Source organism: Filicampus tigris, chromosome 8, assembly GCF_054856515.1.
Source record: "Filicampus tigris isolate MCC_2025a chromosome 8, RoL_Ftig_1.0, whole genome shotgun sequence".
In the NCBI taxonomy this organism is placed as follows: Eukaryota; Metazoa; Chordata; class Actinopteri; order Syngnathiformes; family Syngnathidae; genus Filicampus; species Filicampus tigris.
The window spans coordinates 5,383,543-5,401,474 of NC_141224.1; the positions used below are offsets into that span (position 1 = coordinate 5,383,543).

At 41.7% G+C, this 17,932-nt stretch overlaps 2 protein-coding genes across 2 annotated transcripts; one reads left to right on the top strand and one right to left on the bottom strand.

Annotated features, from left to right (window-relative positions):
* Window positions 1–146: 146 nt before the first annotated feature.
* rps9 (ribosomal protein S9) lies at window positions 147–2,793 on the bottom strand. The gene is made up of 5 exons (XM_086037406.1): window positions 2,737–2,793; window positions 2,102–2,214; window positions 1,425–1,547; window positions 1,053–1,239; window positions 147–391 (listed from the first exon to the last, which is right to left on the bottom strand). The coding sequence occupies exons 2-5, from the start codon at window positions 2,196–2,198 to the stop codon at window positions 214–216; spliced, it is 585 nt and encodes a 194-aa protein (XP_085893532.1). The 5' UTR covers window positions 2,199–2,214; window positions 2,737–2,793; the 3' UTR covers window positions 147–213.
* A 902-nt stretch (window positions 2,794–3,695) lies between these two features.
* Window positions 3,696–17,677, top strand: rbfox1l (RNA binding fox-1 homolog 1, like). The gene is made up of 12 exons (XM_086037405.1): window positions 3,696–3,931; window positions 8,240–8,476; window positions 14,710–14,889; window positions 15,522–15,575; window positions 15,655–15,747; window positions 15,859–15,928; window positions 16,000–16,059; window positions 16,137–16,269; window positions 16,534–16,573; window positions 16,656–16,726; window positions 16,816–16,897; window positions 17,606–17,677. The coding sequence occupies exons 1-12, from the start codon at window positions 3,845–3,847 to the stop codon at window positions 17,648–17,650; spliced, it is 1,152 nt and encodes a 383-aa protein (XP_085893531.1). The 5' UTR covers window positions 3,696–3,844; the 3' UTR covers window positions 17,651–17,677.
* The last annotated feature ends 255 nt before the right edge of the window (window positions 17,678–17,932 follow it).

Below are 17,932 nucleotides of genomic sequence, written 5' to 3' on the forward strand. Positions count from 1 at the left end.
GACGCGGCCATTTTAACTTTGCGGTGGCTTTTATAATCAAAGTAGAAGAAATTGTCTACCACCACCCTTTTGTAAAGGCCATTCTAATGTCAGATTGCCCCAGTACTATTATCAATTGAAAAAACAAAAACACCCAACAAGTCAACTCAGTTTGTTGGTCAAACCAATCATTTATTGAAAAATGACAGAATAGAAGTAGATTTGACATCCTTTTTAATCCTCCTCCTCATCATCAGCTCCGCCAGCTCCTCCCTGGCCCTTCTTGGAGTTCTTTCTCTTGACGCGGCCTGGACGTCCGCCGCCGTACGGGGACCTGAGGGAGAAGTCGATGTGCTTCTGGCTGTCCAGGCGCACCACGAAGGAGGGGATGTTCACCACCTGCTTGCGCACACTGCAGAGAGATTGACGGGCAAACTTTAGAATAGGACGATTACTTGAAACTCATATTTGAGGACTTCTTGCGTACGTGGGTAAGAGAGATCTACACTACTCAGAAAGTTTGCGATTCAGGTGAAATAAAGATGAACATAGAAAACACTATCTTTACAGGTTAACTTAATTTAACCTCAAACTTTTGAACACAAAAAGGTGGACATGTGCATTTAAAAGTTAAGAGATCAAATTAAGTTCCAGTGAATCCTGATATTTCACCTCAAATATTACAAACTTCGTGCAAGTAGTGCAGTTTTACACAGGCTTCATTGACGAGGAATTCTTGACACCACAGAAAATCTGCACATTTAACATCTTAATCATCAGCCTGGAGAGTTGCCAGTGGCGACTGCTACCATTGCCCGAGGTGCAACCCATACCTTACCTAAACAGCCCCCGGCGTCAGTCCGAGTGCTCGTTGGCAGGATTGGCTCTGAGCAATGCTTTATTGACAAGGTATACGGCTTCGATGCCGAATTGACCTTGATGATTTATTTAACCCATCTCAGCGGAGTGTGTTAAAAGTCGCCGGTCCTCTGATGGAAGAGGAAGCATCGGGCATCTCGTAAGACTCGTTGCCCTTTCTCCAACGGGTCGATTTGGTCTTGTCATCAACGTACCGGATGTGCCTCTGGCGGATAAGCACACGGGCGTGGTGGATGCTCTTGGCGAGTCCGAGCTTGAAGACCTGAGTCTGCAGCCTCCTCTCCAAGAAATCCTCAACCTTCAGACCCAGGATGTAATCAAGCTTCATCTTGGCCTCGTCCAACACGCCGATACGCACCAGACGCCTGAGCAAGGCATTACCTACATGTGACAAAAGCTTTTTAGTCTCCCCACAAAAAAAAAACAAGTTCTATCATCCAGGGGAGCACAAAGCCTCATTGACGAGGAATTCGCGACCACACTGGAAATTCAGACAATAGAGAATGAAATATTGAAATCACTGGCTCAAACGTCAAAGTGGCTTTTACCACAAGTTTGATGAATACCTTCAAACAGACGCTTTGGTTCCTTCTCATCCAGAGTGAGCAGCTCTCTGGCAGCTTTACGAATCTTGGCAAGGGTGAACTTGACCCTCCACACCTCACGCTTGTTCCTCAAGCCATACTCGCCTAAGAGACAGCAGACCACAGTCCATGAGTGTTGTATGAACCAACAGGTTGACGTTCTAAATACTGAGATACCTTGCCTTGTGAGTTTTAGGTTACCATGTTACAGCCCATCCAAAAATACCTATTAGGTATTGTAATAAACTTTTTATTTCTGGGGGTAGAGGGATTGGGCCTGTCCACGAAAAGCAAAAATCCACATTAACACCTATTATAAACATATTGGGGAAAAAAAACCCTAACATCCTGAAATTCTTAATTAAGCAGGAAAAACCACCAATAAGCGGTTTCCATGAAAAATGTAAGTCAGCTCCAAATGTTGGCTGACAGCCCTTTTGAGTAAAATGCGGAGTGCCAACTGCCACTCCCCTTGCCCACAAGCAAGGGCATTAAAATAACTTAAATGCTCCATTTATTTCCCACCTCACTTAAGGAGCAACACATTGGATGCTCAAATCTCGAGACAAGTAGACAAGACAAGTAGTAATTCAAAAGATACTTAAGATGTAGCAATTTTATGTCAAGGTAACACTGTATCGCAATTAGCCCTTACACACCAATGAGTTTCAACTCCTGGTCAAGACGGGACTTCTCGAAGGGGCGGCGGGGGGTGACATATGTCTTGCGACAGACCCAGCTCCTGGCAACGGGCATGGCTGCTTACAAGTGCCTGTATCACAAAAGACAATTGATTAATCAACACTTGCCACATAAGTGTTTTAATACGATCCATGCACAATACAGTCCATGTGATCAGGAGCTGACTTATGGTAGTTGTTGCATAAAGTGAATCATTAAAATGAATGCAATCTAGTAAGAATGTGTCACAGAGCCACAAAGTTAATATTGTAAACCGCGACTGCGTGTCTGCTGCCATTTGGCTTGAATTTAAGATTGAGAGACAGTCAGATATTAAAACAATTCACATTTCGATTAAAATATAAGCGCAATTTATACCAATGCGAGTAGGCCGCACATTCGCCACACCACGTTGCTCCATGAGACTCGTTAGCATTAGCATCGGCTTTAGCATTTAAAAAAAACGACACAACACCAACTTAAGGATTATAAATGACTTAAATAGTCAAGCGGGGGAATTCTTCAAAATTATACTTGACATTAAAGGACCCTAAACTTTTAAATTAAGCGGATTGAAGTCGACTACGAAATTCCAGAGGAAGGCCTCCCATACCTGCTTCACTCAGGCTCGCGTAGTAAAGAGGAAGTCAATGGCGACCCTGAACATTTTATATGGCTTTCAACACTACATATCCCGACATGCTATTTACCGCCCGAACGGAAATTGGGGTTTTCGGTTTGTCGCCCCCTGTTGCCGGAAAATGATATCCACTTACAAACGCCGTAACAAATGTACATTACAAATGCATTTGATGTATGACGTATTCATTTACATATTAGGGTTTTCTAATACACTTTCAGTAATATACTTCCTATTTGCACTAACTGTTCACATATTGATGTATCATTATTAGATTGGATTATTACTTGCCATAATATGAGACTTCTAAAACTTCTGAAATTAATTCTAGTCCCTCCTAAAAATGCTCTTTGTTTTCGTTTGTACTACGTAGTTTGCACTGCATTATTATGACTTTTGATGTGCTGTAAAAATGTAAGGGTGAGGTGTGTAGACTTTTTGTATCCACTGTATCTACCTAATACATAATAGTAGTTTTCAGTTTAATACGTTTTTGCCAGTCACTATTCATATAGAAAATGTGAGGCTGGACACTAACTACGTCACAAGAGGTCAAACAACCAGTAGGGTGTTCGGCAGCCTCCGCGACTGGATCTTTGTTGGGTGTAAATTTCATTTGATATATAATAAAACCAAAAAACATGCCAAAAGTTGTGAGAAACCTCGCTCGCCAATGTGTGTGAGAGCGAGCGAGGGTGGTAAGGTGGTAAACTCCTAAGGAAGGACATGAGGGACTATTTATAATACTCTGAAATGGGAGCCCCGAGCATGTGTTTCTGTCCGTCAGGCTGCATGATCGCCTCATGGACACACAGAAAGCTCTTTTCACTGCTCTAGATCCTGTCTTGACCGGACAGGACGCTGCTTGTTTTGTGTGTGGGGTTTGACTCACCTCCACATTTTGGGTTCACAAACTTCAAGCCTTCCTTCACCAAACCCCTCTTGGATCTTTCCCTCCATTTGGATTTCTCCTTTCTTTTCCAGACTGACTCGCCGTCTGTTCTCCTGAGTTCAACTTTGCATTTTTGACCCCTTGTCCTCCACTCATCCTCATTCTCCTCGCGTGAGGCTTTTTGAGGCTATGCTGTCCTCACCCACTGTCATCCTCCAGCCTTATGGACTGCCCGTCTATCCGCAGACTACCACCTGCTACCCCAGCATAGTACAGGTAAAGCTCGTGTGTTGCTTCTGGTACACTGGTTGGAAAGGGAACAAATCAGTCAGGTGTGAAGATATTTTTTTGAAGGCAGCGGTCGGAAATGAGAATTAATGAAAAAAAAACAGTTATGACTCTACTCACCAATCACAGTCATGGTCATTATTGCTTAATGCTTTAAAATGTACCACTATCGGTTGTTCAAATATCTGAATTAGAAGTTATCCTAACATATTTTGGATCATTTCTTGAGGAAAACGTGGTTCTGCACAAGGTAGTCTTTAGTAGAGTGACAACATACTGTACTGTGCCTAATCTAGAGTCCACCGGTCTCTGTGATGCTAGCAAGAAAAGGAACAATTGGGAACCTACAGCCAGCCAGCAAAGAATGGCCCGCCACGCTATTCTAAAATCGAATAAAAACCTCAGAGGAATTGTTATAAAAAGGAACCGTAACATTTAAACACCCTGTAAAGGGAATTCAGCGATTTGTTTATAATTACGTTGTCCATGTTTGAAGATAGTAGCTCAAAACGTGCAAAGTCTGAGAACTGTGTGGTAGTCAGTTGTGGGGATCCACTACAGTGTTAAGTCATTTTCACCGTTTCTGCTTCCTGAAATGTTGAGTGTGGCTAAAAAAAAGTAGTAAGAACTTGAACGCCTTCGTTCCCATCAGCGGTTCTCCGATGTAATTGCTACAGTATGTGTGGTTAGCGAGCTAGCTAAGACTACACCGCGAAAATGCATCTTCCCTTCGGATGATGCGGTAGCGTAGCTGCCTTGGAGTGCTTTGTTGTCGGCTGTGAGTTCAGGCGAGAGAAGGCGTAAGAGCAAGAGAACGTTTTTATTCAAGTCAGACGTGGCAGACAACGTGCGGACAGGGGCGTTGCGCAGTCGTGGCCGTTTTAGAGTGCCTCATTGTCACAGCCATGAGTGCATGCATATGGACTGGGGCTTCACATTGGTGTGGTCACTTTAGAGCGCCTCGTTGTTAGCTGTGAGTGCGCACACATCAAGGGCTGAAGGTTGAGGGATTGTTTTTTTTTTTTCAGTCTGACAGGACAGCCAACATATGGACAGGCTCTGGATTTTTAAAAAAGTTTCATGTGGCAGACAGCGTGTGGAATGGGGCTTCGCTCTGGCGCGGGCACGTTAGAACGCCTCGTTGACAATCTCTGGAAAAATATCGCACGATGAGCCGGTGGGTTTGTCGACGAAGTAGCATCCAGGTTGCAGCAGTGGTATTTGATCGACAGTTGAGCGGGCCTTGGTTTCAGCACGTTCAGCAGACAGTGTTTGAAAGCGTAGACAACAGCTTGATTTTCCACCATTTTGAAACTTCATTTTATAGATGTGGCAATTTTTTTTTTTCTTTAATCATTCAAATTTGACTGGGTTCTTAACAACAATTTTTCCTGTGGTGTGTCAAATTCAGGACACATTTCTATTTTCACTTGAAAGCGACTTTAACACATTTTTTATACATTTAGTATGTAGCTTAAAACTGAAATGGCCTTTGATCGGAAAACTGTGTGTGTGTGCGTGTGTACGTGCGTGTCCCTGACATGCCATCAATGCTACAATGCATCTGGCGTGGCTCCACCTTGTCAGCTGTATTTTTAGGCTCGCTCTCCTGAGCAGATAATCACAGGAGGAGATTCTGTCACCTATCTGGTTTTCTGCAATCAGCTCCTCTTAAAATAGAGGCCGGGCGGAGGGCCTGCATGTCGGTAGTACAACCAACAGTCTGAAAATAATATTGACAGAACGCTTGTGGTGACGCTGTCCACGATATCGTGGCTAGTGCCAAAGAAGCCGGCGTGAACGTACTGCATGCTACAGCGCAGTATAAAACGTCCAAACTGATGCAATGTTACACGCGATCATGTCGACGATGGTGTGAACGCAACACGGCCACAACAGGTGCCCGATAATTGGAATATTCTTCCATATATTGGATTTTGGACTTTAGACTTCAATATATAACTTGAGCAATTTAAAATAATTATTTTTCAATTTCAGTTTGATAAATAATATAGTAAATACTGTGGCTCTGAGTGGATATATTGGCTTTGTTATTTTTTCGATTTTTTTATTTTTATAGATAAATGACTGATAGATACACTAATGAAGCGCTCTCATATACACGACTGAAATACTCTCACACACACAAGAAATACTCTTCCAGGTGCTTGTGAAACACTCTTACACACTAATGAAACGCATATTTCAGTATATTATTCAAGCGCATTTCGGTATGACGTGTGAAAGGATTTTAGTAGTGTGTGAGAGAGCATTTCATTTGTGGATATAAGCAAATAAAATCCAGTTGTATGAGTGAAAGTGTTTCAGTGGTTTGTCTAACAGTGTTGCACTACTGCATTTTCGAGCGTTTCATTTGTGTACAGTATGTGAGTAAAAAGTGTATAAGAGCATTTCAATAATGTGTGAGAGAGGCATGGATATAGTAGTTTGGCATTTGTCATTCTAGTTTGCTTTTATTTTGTTTTGACATTTGGTTTTAAAATTGAGTTATATTTAAGTAGTTTAAAGAGCAGCGTTAATTAATGATTTTATTTTTTTAAATGTGTCATTTTATTAGTTTTTGTTCTATGTTATATACATATGTATATATATATATATATATATATATATATAGACCCAAAAGTTCATGTATGAAATTAATTATATAATTATAATTAAAATAAATAAATAAATAAATAAAAAAACATATAAAAAACATAAATATAATTATAAAATGTAGTTTTTTAAAAAGCATTCCGTTTGATCTTATTTCGTTAACGAAAAATGATCTTTCCGTTTTAGTTATATTGTTCGTTTCCGTTAACTATAATAACCTTGGCCATCGTGAATCATGTCCCTATCGGCCTCTCGTATTTGAGCATGTCGCTTGCCACATCTGCAGTCGGCGTCGGGTGCGTGGAAATGTCGCGACAGCTGCCCCGGCAGGCACCTGGCCCCCGAGCCGTTGACCTACGAACCCTGAGCTGACAGCTGAGGTGCTACGAGAGGAGAACAAGACAGACAAGGGACGAGGGGGGTGGACAACATGTCTGTGCAACTGCTGACTCCAGTCGGTGGGAATCAAGCAAAGTAGGGTGTCATATCTCACAGTACAGTATCATCTTTGTGTCAGGAGGGGCCTGCCAGAAAAAAAAGATAATAATGCTGACTTTTGACTTGAAACTGTCAATAATAGTTTATTATTGTGCTTGGAGATTGCAGTGGTGTCGAATTCGGCGATGGTGATGATTACAGGGCTGTACTGTATTTTTTTTTTTTAAGGTATCTGTACTTTACTTGAGTATTTTTCTGATGACTTTCTACTTTTACTTCCTTCATTTGACACTTTCTATAACCCCTGTGACCTCGTTCATCAAAATGAAGCACGTGCAAGTATATGAATTGAAACATAGAAAGCAGTGATTGACAGTCACAAATGAGCACAGGTGGTGTGGCAGTCCCCCTCGGCCCCCTTCTCCGCCCCTTGTAGTTGTGGTGATCATTTGATGGGATTGGTGGAGGGCTCGCACTTATGGCGCGGTGGGCGGGTGGTGGGCCGCCATTAAAACATGCAGCAGTTGATGTTGAGGGACTCAGAGATCCCGGGGTGTGCTGAAGGGGTAAGACAATGTTTTCACTGTGTTGCTATTGTTTAAATTTGACCCCAAAAATTGCAGATGATCATTCTGTTTTCTGTTTTTTTTTTTTTTTTATTGTTAACTTTGTGATTCTCTAAGACAAGATTTGAACAGGGTTTTGACAAACCTTTGACTCATGTTTGCACCTGAAAAATTGACAAAATTTCACCATTTTTTTTAGTCATGAGTGGTCTTCACTTGGCCACAAAATATCTTAAGCAATGAAATGCTCCAAAAGATTGAGAAAGTGTCAACTTAGCAATTAGATTTGCATCAAGTGGACTCTAATCATCAAAATTGCCGCTGAGCGTTTGCATCTAATTTCGTTTCAACGTAAATCGAAGCTCGTCACTTAATAGGTTTATCATCTGTAGGGCCGTATTGATTTTTTCTCTCTTGAAAAAAAGAATTATAGCATTCCATTACTGCTTTGCATTGCTTGGAAAAAAAAATACTTAAAAAATAGAAGTACAGGTGTCATATTTTATTGTGTTGTATTCAAAGTTTACATTTGGAACTGTATTGATTTGCACTATCTATCTATCTATCTATCTATCTATCTATCTATCTATCTATCTATCTATCTATCTATCTATCTATCCATCTATCTGTGTGTGTCCATCCTAATAAAATGCCACCGTCCTCCCCTTGTTTCCAGGGGGGCCCCACCCAGGAGGCGGGCCCGGGCGGCGCCGACCCCGCCCTGCCCCAGGTGTTTGCCGCGCCCCCCTCCTACCCGGCCCCGGGTCAAGGTCCAGCGACGTCGGCGGGCAGGCTGCCAACTCTGGATTTTAGCTCGGCGCACCCCAGTTCCGAATACCCCGAGCACGCCCAGCTGAGGGTCTACCAGGGCCCTCAGCTGGAGGGCGCTGAGCCTTTGGCGTCCACCAACGCGGTAAGAACCGCAAGAAATGAAAGCCAGATCATAATAATATCATTTAAAGCCATTGAAAGTTGTCCTACCCATGTGCAGAATGCCATCCAGTAATGGAAGGCAAGGGTGGAAAAAACACATTACTACTAGTGTACTGAATTGTCTTGCTAGTGAGGAGTAAGCATACTGGTGCATGGAACTTAAAGCGGAAGTCAACCCAAATGATTAATTTTGCGTTTGTGGAATATGAATTAAGCAGCAAAATGCACTCGTTTTTAGCCATCTCTGGGGGCGGCCATTTTGTCTTCTGTTGACTGAAAATGACATCACAACTGCTCACAACAACCAATCGCGAATGACCTGTTTCCTGAATCTGAGCCGTGATTGGTCGTTGTGAGCAGTTGTGATGTCATTTTCAGTCGACAGAGGACAAAATGGCCGCCCCCGCAGATGGCTAAAAACGAGTGCATCAACACTTATTCCACAAACGCAATATTTATCAGAATGCCCTGTTCAAACTAGTGGTTTTGCATAGAACATATTCTTGAAAAAATATGTTTGCGTTGACTTCCGCTTTAAGATCAAGGATATGGAATAAAAATGCTCAAACAGCTTTCCATAGCTTCCAATTATGTGGGTTATTGAGTCGATGATAGCGGCCCACCTTATACTTTAGGTGCCCCCCTTCCTCTTTTACGATCCTTTTACGGCAACACCATATCAATGACAGTAAGGGGGACAGCTGAGAGTGTTGTTGAAAATGGACCTCCGTTTTCGCCGGGGCTCTTTTTAAACAGGCAATAAACCAGATTAGCTTTCATAGATTAAAGTGGTGCAAGTGTGTGTCGATATTGTGTGAAGATCTTTTCATACTACCGTGGGAAAGACGTGATCTCCACCTGTCGCCTTCATTTAGAAATGTAGCGAAAATGACAAAATGACTCGTAATTGGTGACGTAACACTGTGGCGTCTACGTTTTGTACAAAGGAACCTCCGAAGCCCACTGTTCCAAAAGCGCTACCGGATTCTGGAAAACTATAACGGGACCGTTCAAGCCGTTATCAGCGAAATGATCGACTTCTACTCAGTGACCATCTAAACCGGGGATATTTTGTGCTCAAGCCACATTTCATTTTCAAATTGGACAGATGTCACTCAAAGAAATTGAAATATAAGTAATTTAACGCGTATGTAAAATTGATAAATAATTCCGATTCCGATCTGAGAAATGTGCCAAAGCAACTGAGAAAAACTGTAGTTGGACCAGTCAGTCATTAAAACGTGTATAATGCAAGTATTCATATTTGATATTTAGAATACATAAGAATTATTTTTGGACTCTTTTGGTAAGTGGTTGTTGAGAAACAATGCAGAAATTCCACAAAGCTCCATGGCTTCACTGCCATTTCTTTAGCTGCGTTACTGCACATTCCTGCATCAGTCAATTTCTGCAAATGACCTTATACTGTATTTGTATCCACGTTTTAGCGATGTACAGTTTTCACCAAGAGATCCAACACAAGAGTGCCTGCATACCGTAAACTACAAGCACTATAATAAACAAACTGTATTGTTGAATGAATGTGTCATTCCAGACATTATGATCCTAGCAAAGGCAGATTTTTTGATACAGCTCCTGTATTGGATCTCATGAATGAAATGACTCAAATATCATGTGGTAACATGTCAACAGTGTGCCCACATAAATGACTCAGAATAATGAATTCAACTGAGCTGTGTCTAAGGGTGTGTTTAAGACTGCTGGGAAATATGATACGTCACTCTTAAGAGGAGTGGTTTTCAAACTTTTTACAGCAAGTACCTCATCATGAGCAGCAGTAGTTTAGAATAGAGTTGAGTATTTTTAATATTACTGTAAGCCACTGTAACATTATGCGCAGTTTCAACATTAATGTGCTGCTTGAATATAGGAAAATAAAATCATGATTCTACTATAAAGTATTGCACACAAAAATGTACCTCAAAGTTTAAAAGCAAACAGTTTGTAAAAAATGAAACGTAAATGTCAATCCATCCATCCATTTTCTTACTGTACTAAAAGTTAAATACAACATAGACAGTCATTTGATCATGTTTCACTCAGGGCTTCTGACGCCTGACTTCCAAATGTTTCAGGTGTTTCGAGTCTCAAATATAAACAAAAACATAGCAGATATGTATAACAAGTTATAATCTTGTTTACTTGTACAGAAAGGAAATAGTAATATAAAGTACCGACTGTGGCTCAATGACATCTTATACTGTAGTACTATTAAAAAAAAAAAAAAAAAGATAACTGACTGAAACTACATTTTTTCCATCATTTTTTTCATCAATTAATTTCATACTAAACCTTTTTGATTAAATTACATTTTATTCTGATTCATATATACACTTTTTTCTAATATCGGTAGTGGCTGTTCTGTCGTTATTTTTAATGGCATTTTTGTGTTGACTTTTTATTACATTTAAAAAAAAAAACTAAGACTAAAACCATGAAGAACCAAAGCAAAATGAAGCATTTACAAAGCAAAAATAAAGAAAAACTAGCAAACAAAAGAACAAAGAAAAACCCTAGACTGGATCGCCAAGATTCAAACCCAGGACCTTCTAACTGTGAGACAGACAAGCTAACCACTATATGCTGCCCTATTTTGTCCTGATTACCAACAAAGTAGGTCTGTTGACAAGCAGCCGCAAAGTTTCAAACATGATATTTCCGATTTCCAAGCGGTCTTGAACGCACCGTCTGACCAAGAGAGCTGAAAGGTCACACTTGTTGTGGAATGCAGCACCTGTTAGCTCAGGGAAGACATATACCATATTCTTCTCTCTGGGCTCAATGATGTCTGCTTCTCTTTCTTCTGCTAAATGGTCTTTTGTGTGGCCCCCCCGTATATTTGATGACTATACAGCCCCTCACCCCCCCGGCCCCGCCCCAGACACACAAGGCTCCATGCTGGGAGAAAGTTGAGGCGGCGCCACGGAAAGGGGGGAGGGGGCGAAAGGGGGAGGCAGACCAGATGACCCCCCCCCACCCTCTCTCCCACTCTGAAATATCACAACACAGGTCCAGAACGCTATTCTGCATCGTGACATGACACCACCAAACCAGCTCAACCCTCCGCTCCCCCACCTTTGCCTCACCACTGTGGCGTGTGTGTGCGCGTGTGTGTGTTTGTTGGTGTGTGTTTGTCTGTGCATGTGTGTGTGTGTGTAGCGCCACACAGTGGCCAAGGGATGTAAAAACCTTTGTGCTCAAGGACCATATTTGATTCTTAAAACAGGCAGTGGGACAAGTTTTTGTGTTTGGAAAATTTGCAAAATATTGAATTCTAATAATTATAAAAATTGTTTTGCTAAATTTGAATGGTATTGGTTGAAATTTAATTTGCGATAACAATTACTTAATAAAATTAGAATATAAGTGTATACTGTATATCAACATGTTTATTTCAACTAATATTTTACTTTTTGTCACTTCTGTCGACTGAAAATGACATCACAACTGCTCAGGGCTCAGGTAACGACCAATCACGGCTCGGCTTCAGAAAACAGGTCAGCCGCCCCCAGAGATGGCTATAAACGGGGGGATTAACTCTTATTCCACAAACGCAATATTTATCAGAATGTCCTGTTTCAACTAGTGGGCTTGAATAGAACATATTCTTAAAAAAAATATGGCTGCAGATCCCTAGCAATTTTCTGAAAAGCTCACCTATTCGCATAATTTGTGCGCAAGACGAACACCAAATTAGGAACGTACTCCAGTAGTTGGTGTCAAGGAAGTATATTGAAATGCTGAAAGACAAGCTTTATATGTCAGTCAGGAGCAAAGTTTAACCTGATTTTTGGGAAATGAAATCATCTGCAAACCAAATCATTCAAAAGGGTAATGTAAAATTGGTTTGAAATGTTAATAAACTGTTTGGGATAATCATTTTGTGGTCTGCTTACAGTTTAAGCAATTATAGGCAATTTGAACATTTTTGGTCAATTAATTGCGGTTTTGCTATTATTGCACATGATTATATCATAATTACACACAGTATAATAGCGGGTGATTACTGTAACATTTGAATTATGGTCACCAATTTTAGAACTAAAAATGTCAAAATCAATGCAACTTGATGTGCGTGTGTGAGGGACAATGTGTGCGTGCGTGCGTGTGCCCTCACCTCAACTCCTCTCCACCCCAAGCATATTAATGATGACACTTTCCCTTTAACCCTTGGCAGAAAAGCAGCACCTTGACCTCAGACTGACCCGTTTGGAACGATTAGTTTGTGCTCTTTTTTTTTTTTTTTTTTTTTTCTTTGTGTCTCTTTTTTGTTGTTGTTCTTCCAAGCTTTCTGCCGCTTCGTTTCTCCTGTGCTACATTCAGGCCTCACTGGAAAGCTAATAATACCCTCTTGTGCATATACATTTCCCATGTATTTATTTGCACCCCTCCCTCCCTCCCTCCCTGCGCAAGTTTGAACTCATTCACTTTTTTGTCTTCATGGAAACGATTTAACACGCTGGTTTCCCCAACACATTGATGCACACACTCCATATTGAGCGCACACTCGCATCGTGGTGCATTGTGAGACAGCGAATGATTCTTTTTCCTTTCTTTTCCGGCTCATTACTTCTGGTATTGTTGTGCATGGGACAGTTCAAAGCAGATGGGTTTTCCCAGCGTTGCTGCAGTTGTGTGTTTCACTTTGTTACAGCTGCTTGGGTAGCGTGGTAAGATGTATTAGGGCCCCCTTGTTTGTTTTTATTTATTAATCCGAGGTCAAATAGGTCACCGCGTACGCTAGACAGAAGGGAAGCATCCCATTTGGCGTTCTCGTCAGTGGCACGGCGGCAAAGTTTGATAAGTGGTGAGGAAACACCAAAATATAATAACGAAGCTCCCCCGTGTCAGTTTGATCAAAATCCCCGCCCCCCCCGAATTGTCAGGGGATTTGGTAGGCATGTCTATTACAGGTAGACCCACAAAAAAGCCTCCTGCATTGGATTAAAGTGAGCATTTTAGCTAGCTAACGCCCCACAAATTTAAAAAAGAATTCAGTCCCCGAGGCCAGTTTTCACTTAGCAACATGAAATTTGGTTGACAAGTATATTATGTACAGACCCACAAAAAAGTCCCATTAACAAAAGCCTGAAAAGACGGGAAGCCTGCTATTTTGGTTTCAAGTGGCCATTTTGGCTTGGTAGTAAGTACCCAACGGAGTTTTAAAAAGAATTCGGCCCCCAAAGCCAGTGTGACTTAGGAAGAGTAAATTTAGTTGGCGTGTATATCAAGTCCAAGCCCAAGAAAGTCTCAAAAAGTCAAGAAAAGAAAAAGGAACTCTGCCATATTAGTCTGAAGTACCCATTTTGGCGCAATAGTGGTTCGATTTTCACTTTAGGATCATTTTGGCATTTCTGGGGGTGCTTCATAAATGGAGTCATCCTAGAAATGTTGTCTTATTGTTAGCAAATTTTAACCATGGATACCGGACAGATGCATGGCGCTAAATTGCAAACATTCGTTTTTCATTATTGTGTGTGCGGCAAAGTTAAATGACTCAGCATAAAACCCACAAGCATAATAATAACTAAGCTCCACAAAGTCAAAGGGTGATCAAAAGTCCTCACGAGATTTTCTGAAAATTCAGCCCCAAGACAGTTTGACTGAGCAACATGGAATTTGTTAGGTAAATCTTTCACGAAAAGAGCCACAAAAAGCTTTTTGTCTTTTTGTCCATCCTTGAAAAATGGATTTGCCTTACAAATTTTGTTCAATTGCCACCCGATTCAAACCACCAGATGGATCATGCAAAATTTTGAAAGGCTTACGTTTTTTTTGTCATTGTGTATCAGTAGAGCATGGCGGCAAAATTTGATGATGGTATTAGCTCAATTGAAAACAGGCCAATTTGCAGTTTATTAGCAGTATAGTTAGTTGTTGTACTTTGTTGTTGTTGTACAGGCATGTCTTGGACCCCCCCCCCCCCCCCGCCCCCCCCAATACTTTCACACCTCCTCACATTTGCCTGAGAGGAATCACTGGTTGCGGAATGCTCTTTGGTTTGGATCACCTGACCTGGTGGCAATGTCTTGTCTAATGTTATGCGATGCTTTGTACACAACCAGGAAGTGATCAGATGTCCACCAACCTCATCCGTCCTTGCACTTCCTCTCACAATTGCTCTCTCTCTTTCCACCTGTTTTTCTTTCTTTTTTTTTTTCCTTTGGTCGGTCATCCGTCAATGGCCGCTAGGAGGACGCTTTGGCCCCTGTGACCACGGACCCGCAAGCTCTGGGCACGTCTGTGATATCCGGCGGAGGCGGGGGGAGCGGAAGTGATGACGAGGGGTCTGGTAAAGCCCAGCCCAAACGCCTTCACGTGTCAAACATCCCGTTTCGCTTCCGTGACCCGGACCTTCGGCAGATGTTTGGGGTATGGACCTCTAGATACGTATACAGTGTCGTGAAAAACGATTTGCCCGCTTCCTGATTTTGTATTTTTCTTTTATCATACGTAAATGTTTCGGCTCTTCAAGATGAAAATCACTACTGACAAAAAGAAAAAGAAAAAAAACTCTGGGTGATCCCTAACACTTTTAGAGAAATGTTCTTGAGACGTGCCCTTTTACAGCTAGCGTAAAAATAACACGTGATGGTCTGGGGCTGCGATGCTATTTCAGGACCTGGATGACTTCTTTTGAGGAATGGGACGTTGAATTCTGCCTCCTACCAAAAAAAAAAAAAAAAATGCTGCACACAAACCCGAAAGATAACAGCGAGTCCACCGCTAAATGCCTAAAAAAATACAAGGTACCGGCCAAGTAAAAGTCAAGATTGAAATCTAATGGAGATTTTGGGATATGACCCATGGTCAAAAACTCTTCAAGATAAGTAAGTTAAAACAATTCTGCAAAGAAGAGCGGGCCAAAATTCCAAAAGACTCATCACCAGTTATCACAAATGCTTGACTTCAGTTTCAAGTGTGATAAGATCCCCCCCCCCCCCCCCAAAAAAAAAAGAATTGAGAAAGTACATTCTCATACAAAGGTCAAATCTCTTTTCTAGCAATTTGGAAAGATCTTGGATGTAGAGATTATCTTCAATGAAAGGGGGTCAAAGGTAAGCGTCGCAGACTTTGCACTTGATCAAAATGTGAAGATATTATCAAAACTCACACATGCCGCATACATTCATGCAGGGATTCGGCTTCGTTACCTTCGAGAGCGCAGCCGAGGCAGACCGAGCACGGGAGAAACTGAACGGGACCATCGTGGAAGGGAGGAAGATTGAGGTGAGACGCGCACATCGCTTTCCATCGACACAAGTCAAGAATACTGTATTACAGTTTTTTTTGTGGTTTTTTTTTTGTTTTGGTCACGTGTTACATTTTGTATATTTTCAGGTTAATAATGCCACTGCAAGGGTCGTTACCAAAAAGCCCCAAACGCCGCTTGTGAATAGTGACCTTTCAAGTAAGACACAACTTCATCAAACGATTGCTGTTATTTCTCAGTTGTGAATTATTTGTCCTCGTCTGTGTAAGCTTCTGGCTGGAAGATCAACCCTGTCATGGGGGCCATGTACGCACCAGAACTCTACACAGGTCAGTAAACGCAACACCGATAAATCACGCCGACGAGTGACCGGTTTGTAATCCATTTGCCTGCTTTGGTTGTGAAGTGGCCGGTTTCCCGTACCCGGTGGCGGCGCCCGCACTGGCCTACCGGGGCTCTGCGCTGAGGGGTCGAGGCCGGACCGTCTACAACACCATCCGCTCCGCCGCAACACCCGCTGCTATGCCCGCCTACCCCGGGTAAAGCCCTTGCGAGTTTATGACCGATCTGTCCGGTACGGGTTGTAAACTAATATCTGGATTGTGTTTCTCAACGTCAGCTATGTAAATAGTGTAAATAGTTCAGAATCACTTCCTATCCACTATGTGGTTGAGTTTGCCATTTTGTAGTGCTGTTTGAATGTGTAGTAAATATAGGTTATCCCGTAAATAATGCCCTCTACACTTTACTAAGATGAGCTGAGCTGTAACAATTGCATATTTTTTTTCACATTTCATAATCAGGGTGGTGTATCAGGATGGTCTCTACGGAGCAGAAGTCTATGTAAGTCGGCTATACCTACTCGGTCGGTGTCGGTTGGTCGTCGTGCCATTGGTCAGCGGTAACGTGATGTATTCCCATGCAGGGAGGTTATCCTGCCGCATACAGGGTGGCCCAGACAGCATCGGCAGCTGCTGCTGCAACATACAGTGACGGGTAAGGCAGACGTGTCAGAGAACATATCTTGACCTAGAACTCCCATTGATGGCAATTGAATATTTATATATTGATGACGACGTCACCAGATATGGCCGTGTGTACGCCACAGCTGCGGACCCCTACCATCACTCGGTGGGACCGACAACCACTTATGGCGTTGGCACCGTGGTGAGTTCACACACGCAATGCCGGGGTGCTGCTCTCGCCTCCAGAAGTGGAAAAAGTACCGGCACTTTATATTTATGAGCTTAAACTGCATATTGAGTTGCGAGCAAAAAAAAAAAAAAATTGTTGTGAATTTCACAACAAGTAGAAGGTAGTGATCAGTTCAACAAAAGAGCCCAAGCTGTTCATTGCCATTCCCAACTGAAGTGTAAACATCAAACAAAGACACTTTGCATTTAACCAAAACACTTAACTTAATAACAAAATTCTGCTGTCTTAATGCTAACTAACAATGGGCTAATGAAACTAGCTTTGACTGTATAATGGACCAGCCAATATAATCGGACGATATTAGCTCATTTAAAATCAGCATTTTTTAAATTTTTTTTACATATTAACACATTACAAGATAAGTCAAATATAATGAATGACATTCAGTTAATCTTCCCCTCGATAAATCGGGCAATTTTACTGACTTTTCTCTCTTTTGTAAAGTTACACAAATACTAAAGGACAAAAAGTATTGTAAAAGAGTCACATGTTATGCCTGTAATTCATATCTTTATTGTTGTAGTGTTAAGGGATCGAATAAGAAATTATTGTATTCATTATACATTTTGCATGCTGTTTTTCTTTGCATTTTTTTTTTGTGTGTGTGTGTGTGGCTAGAACAGATTAATTGCATTTCCATTCATTTAATTTCATTCGCAGGCCAGTTTGTACCGAGGAGGATACAACCGCTTCACTCCCTACTGATCCACCCTACTGTGACCTTGATGCTGCACGCAGAAAGTGGCTGGGCGGACTGAAGTTGTAAATATTGTGTACTGTACTGTTCTCCATGCTCAGCACATGCATTGCATCATTTATGTATTTTACAAGTGAACTTTAAAGGAGGACTCATGATGCTAGAACGCCACTCTGGGTGGCATCTGGACCTTTTGTCAGGGGTCAGACTGTACAACAATTTTCATACGTTGTTTGGACGATGTGCTGAATCTTTATTTAAGTGTGTGTGCGTGTGTGTGTGTGGGAGAC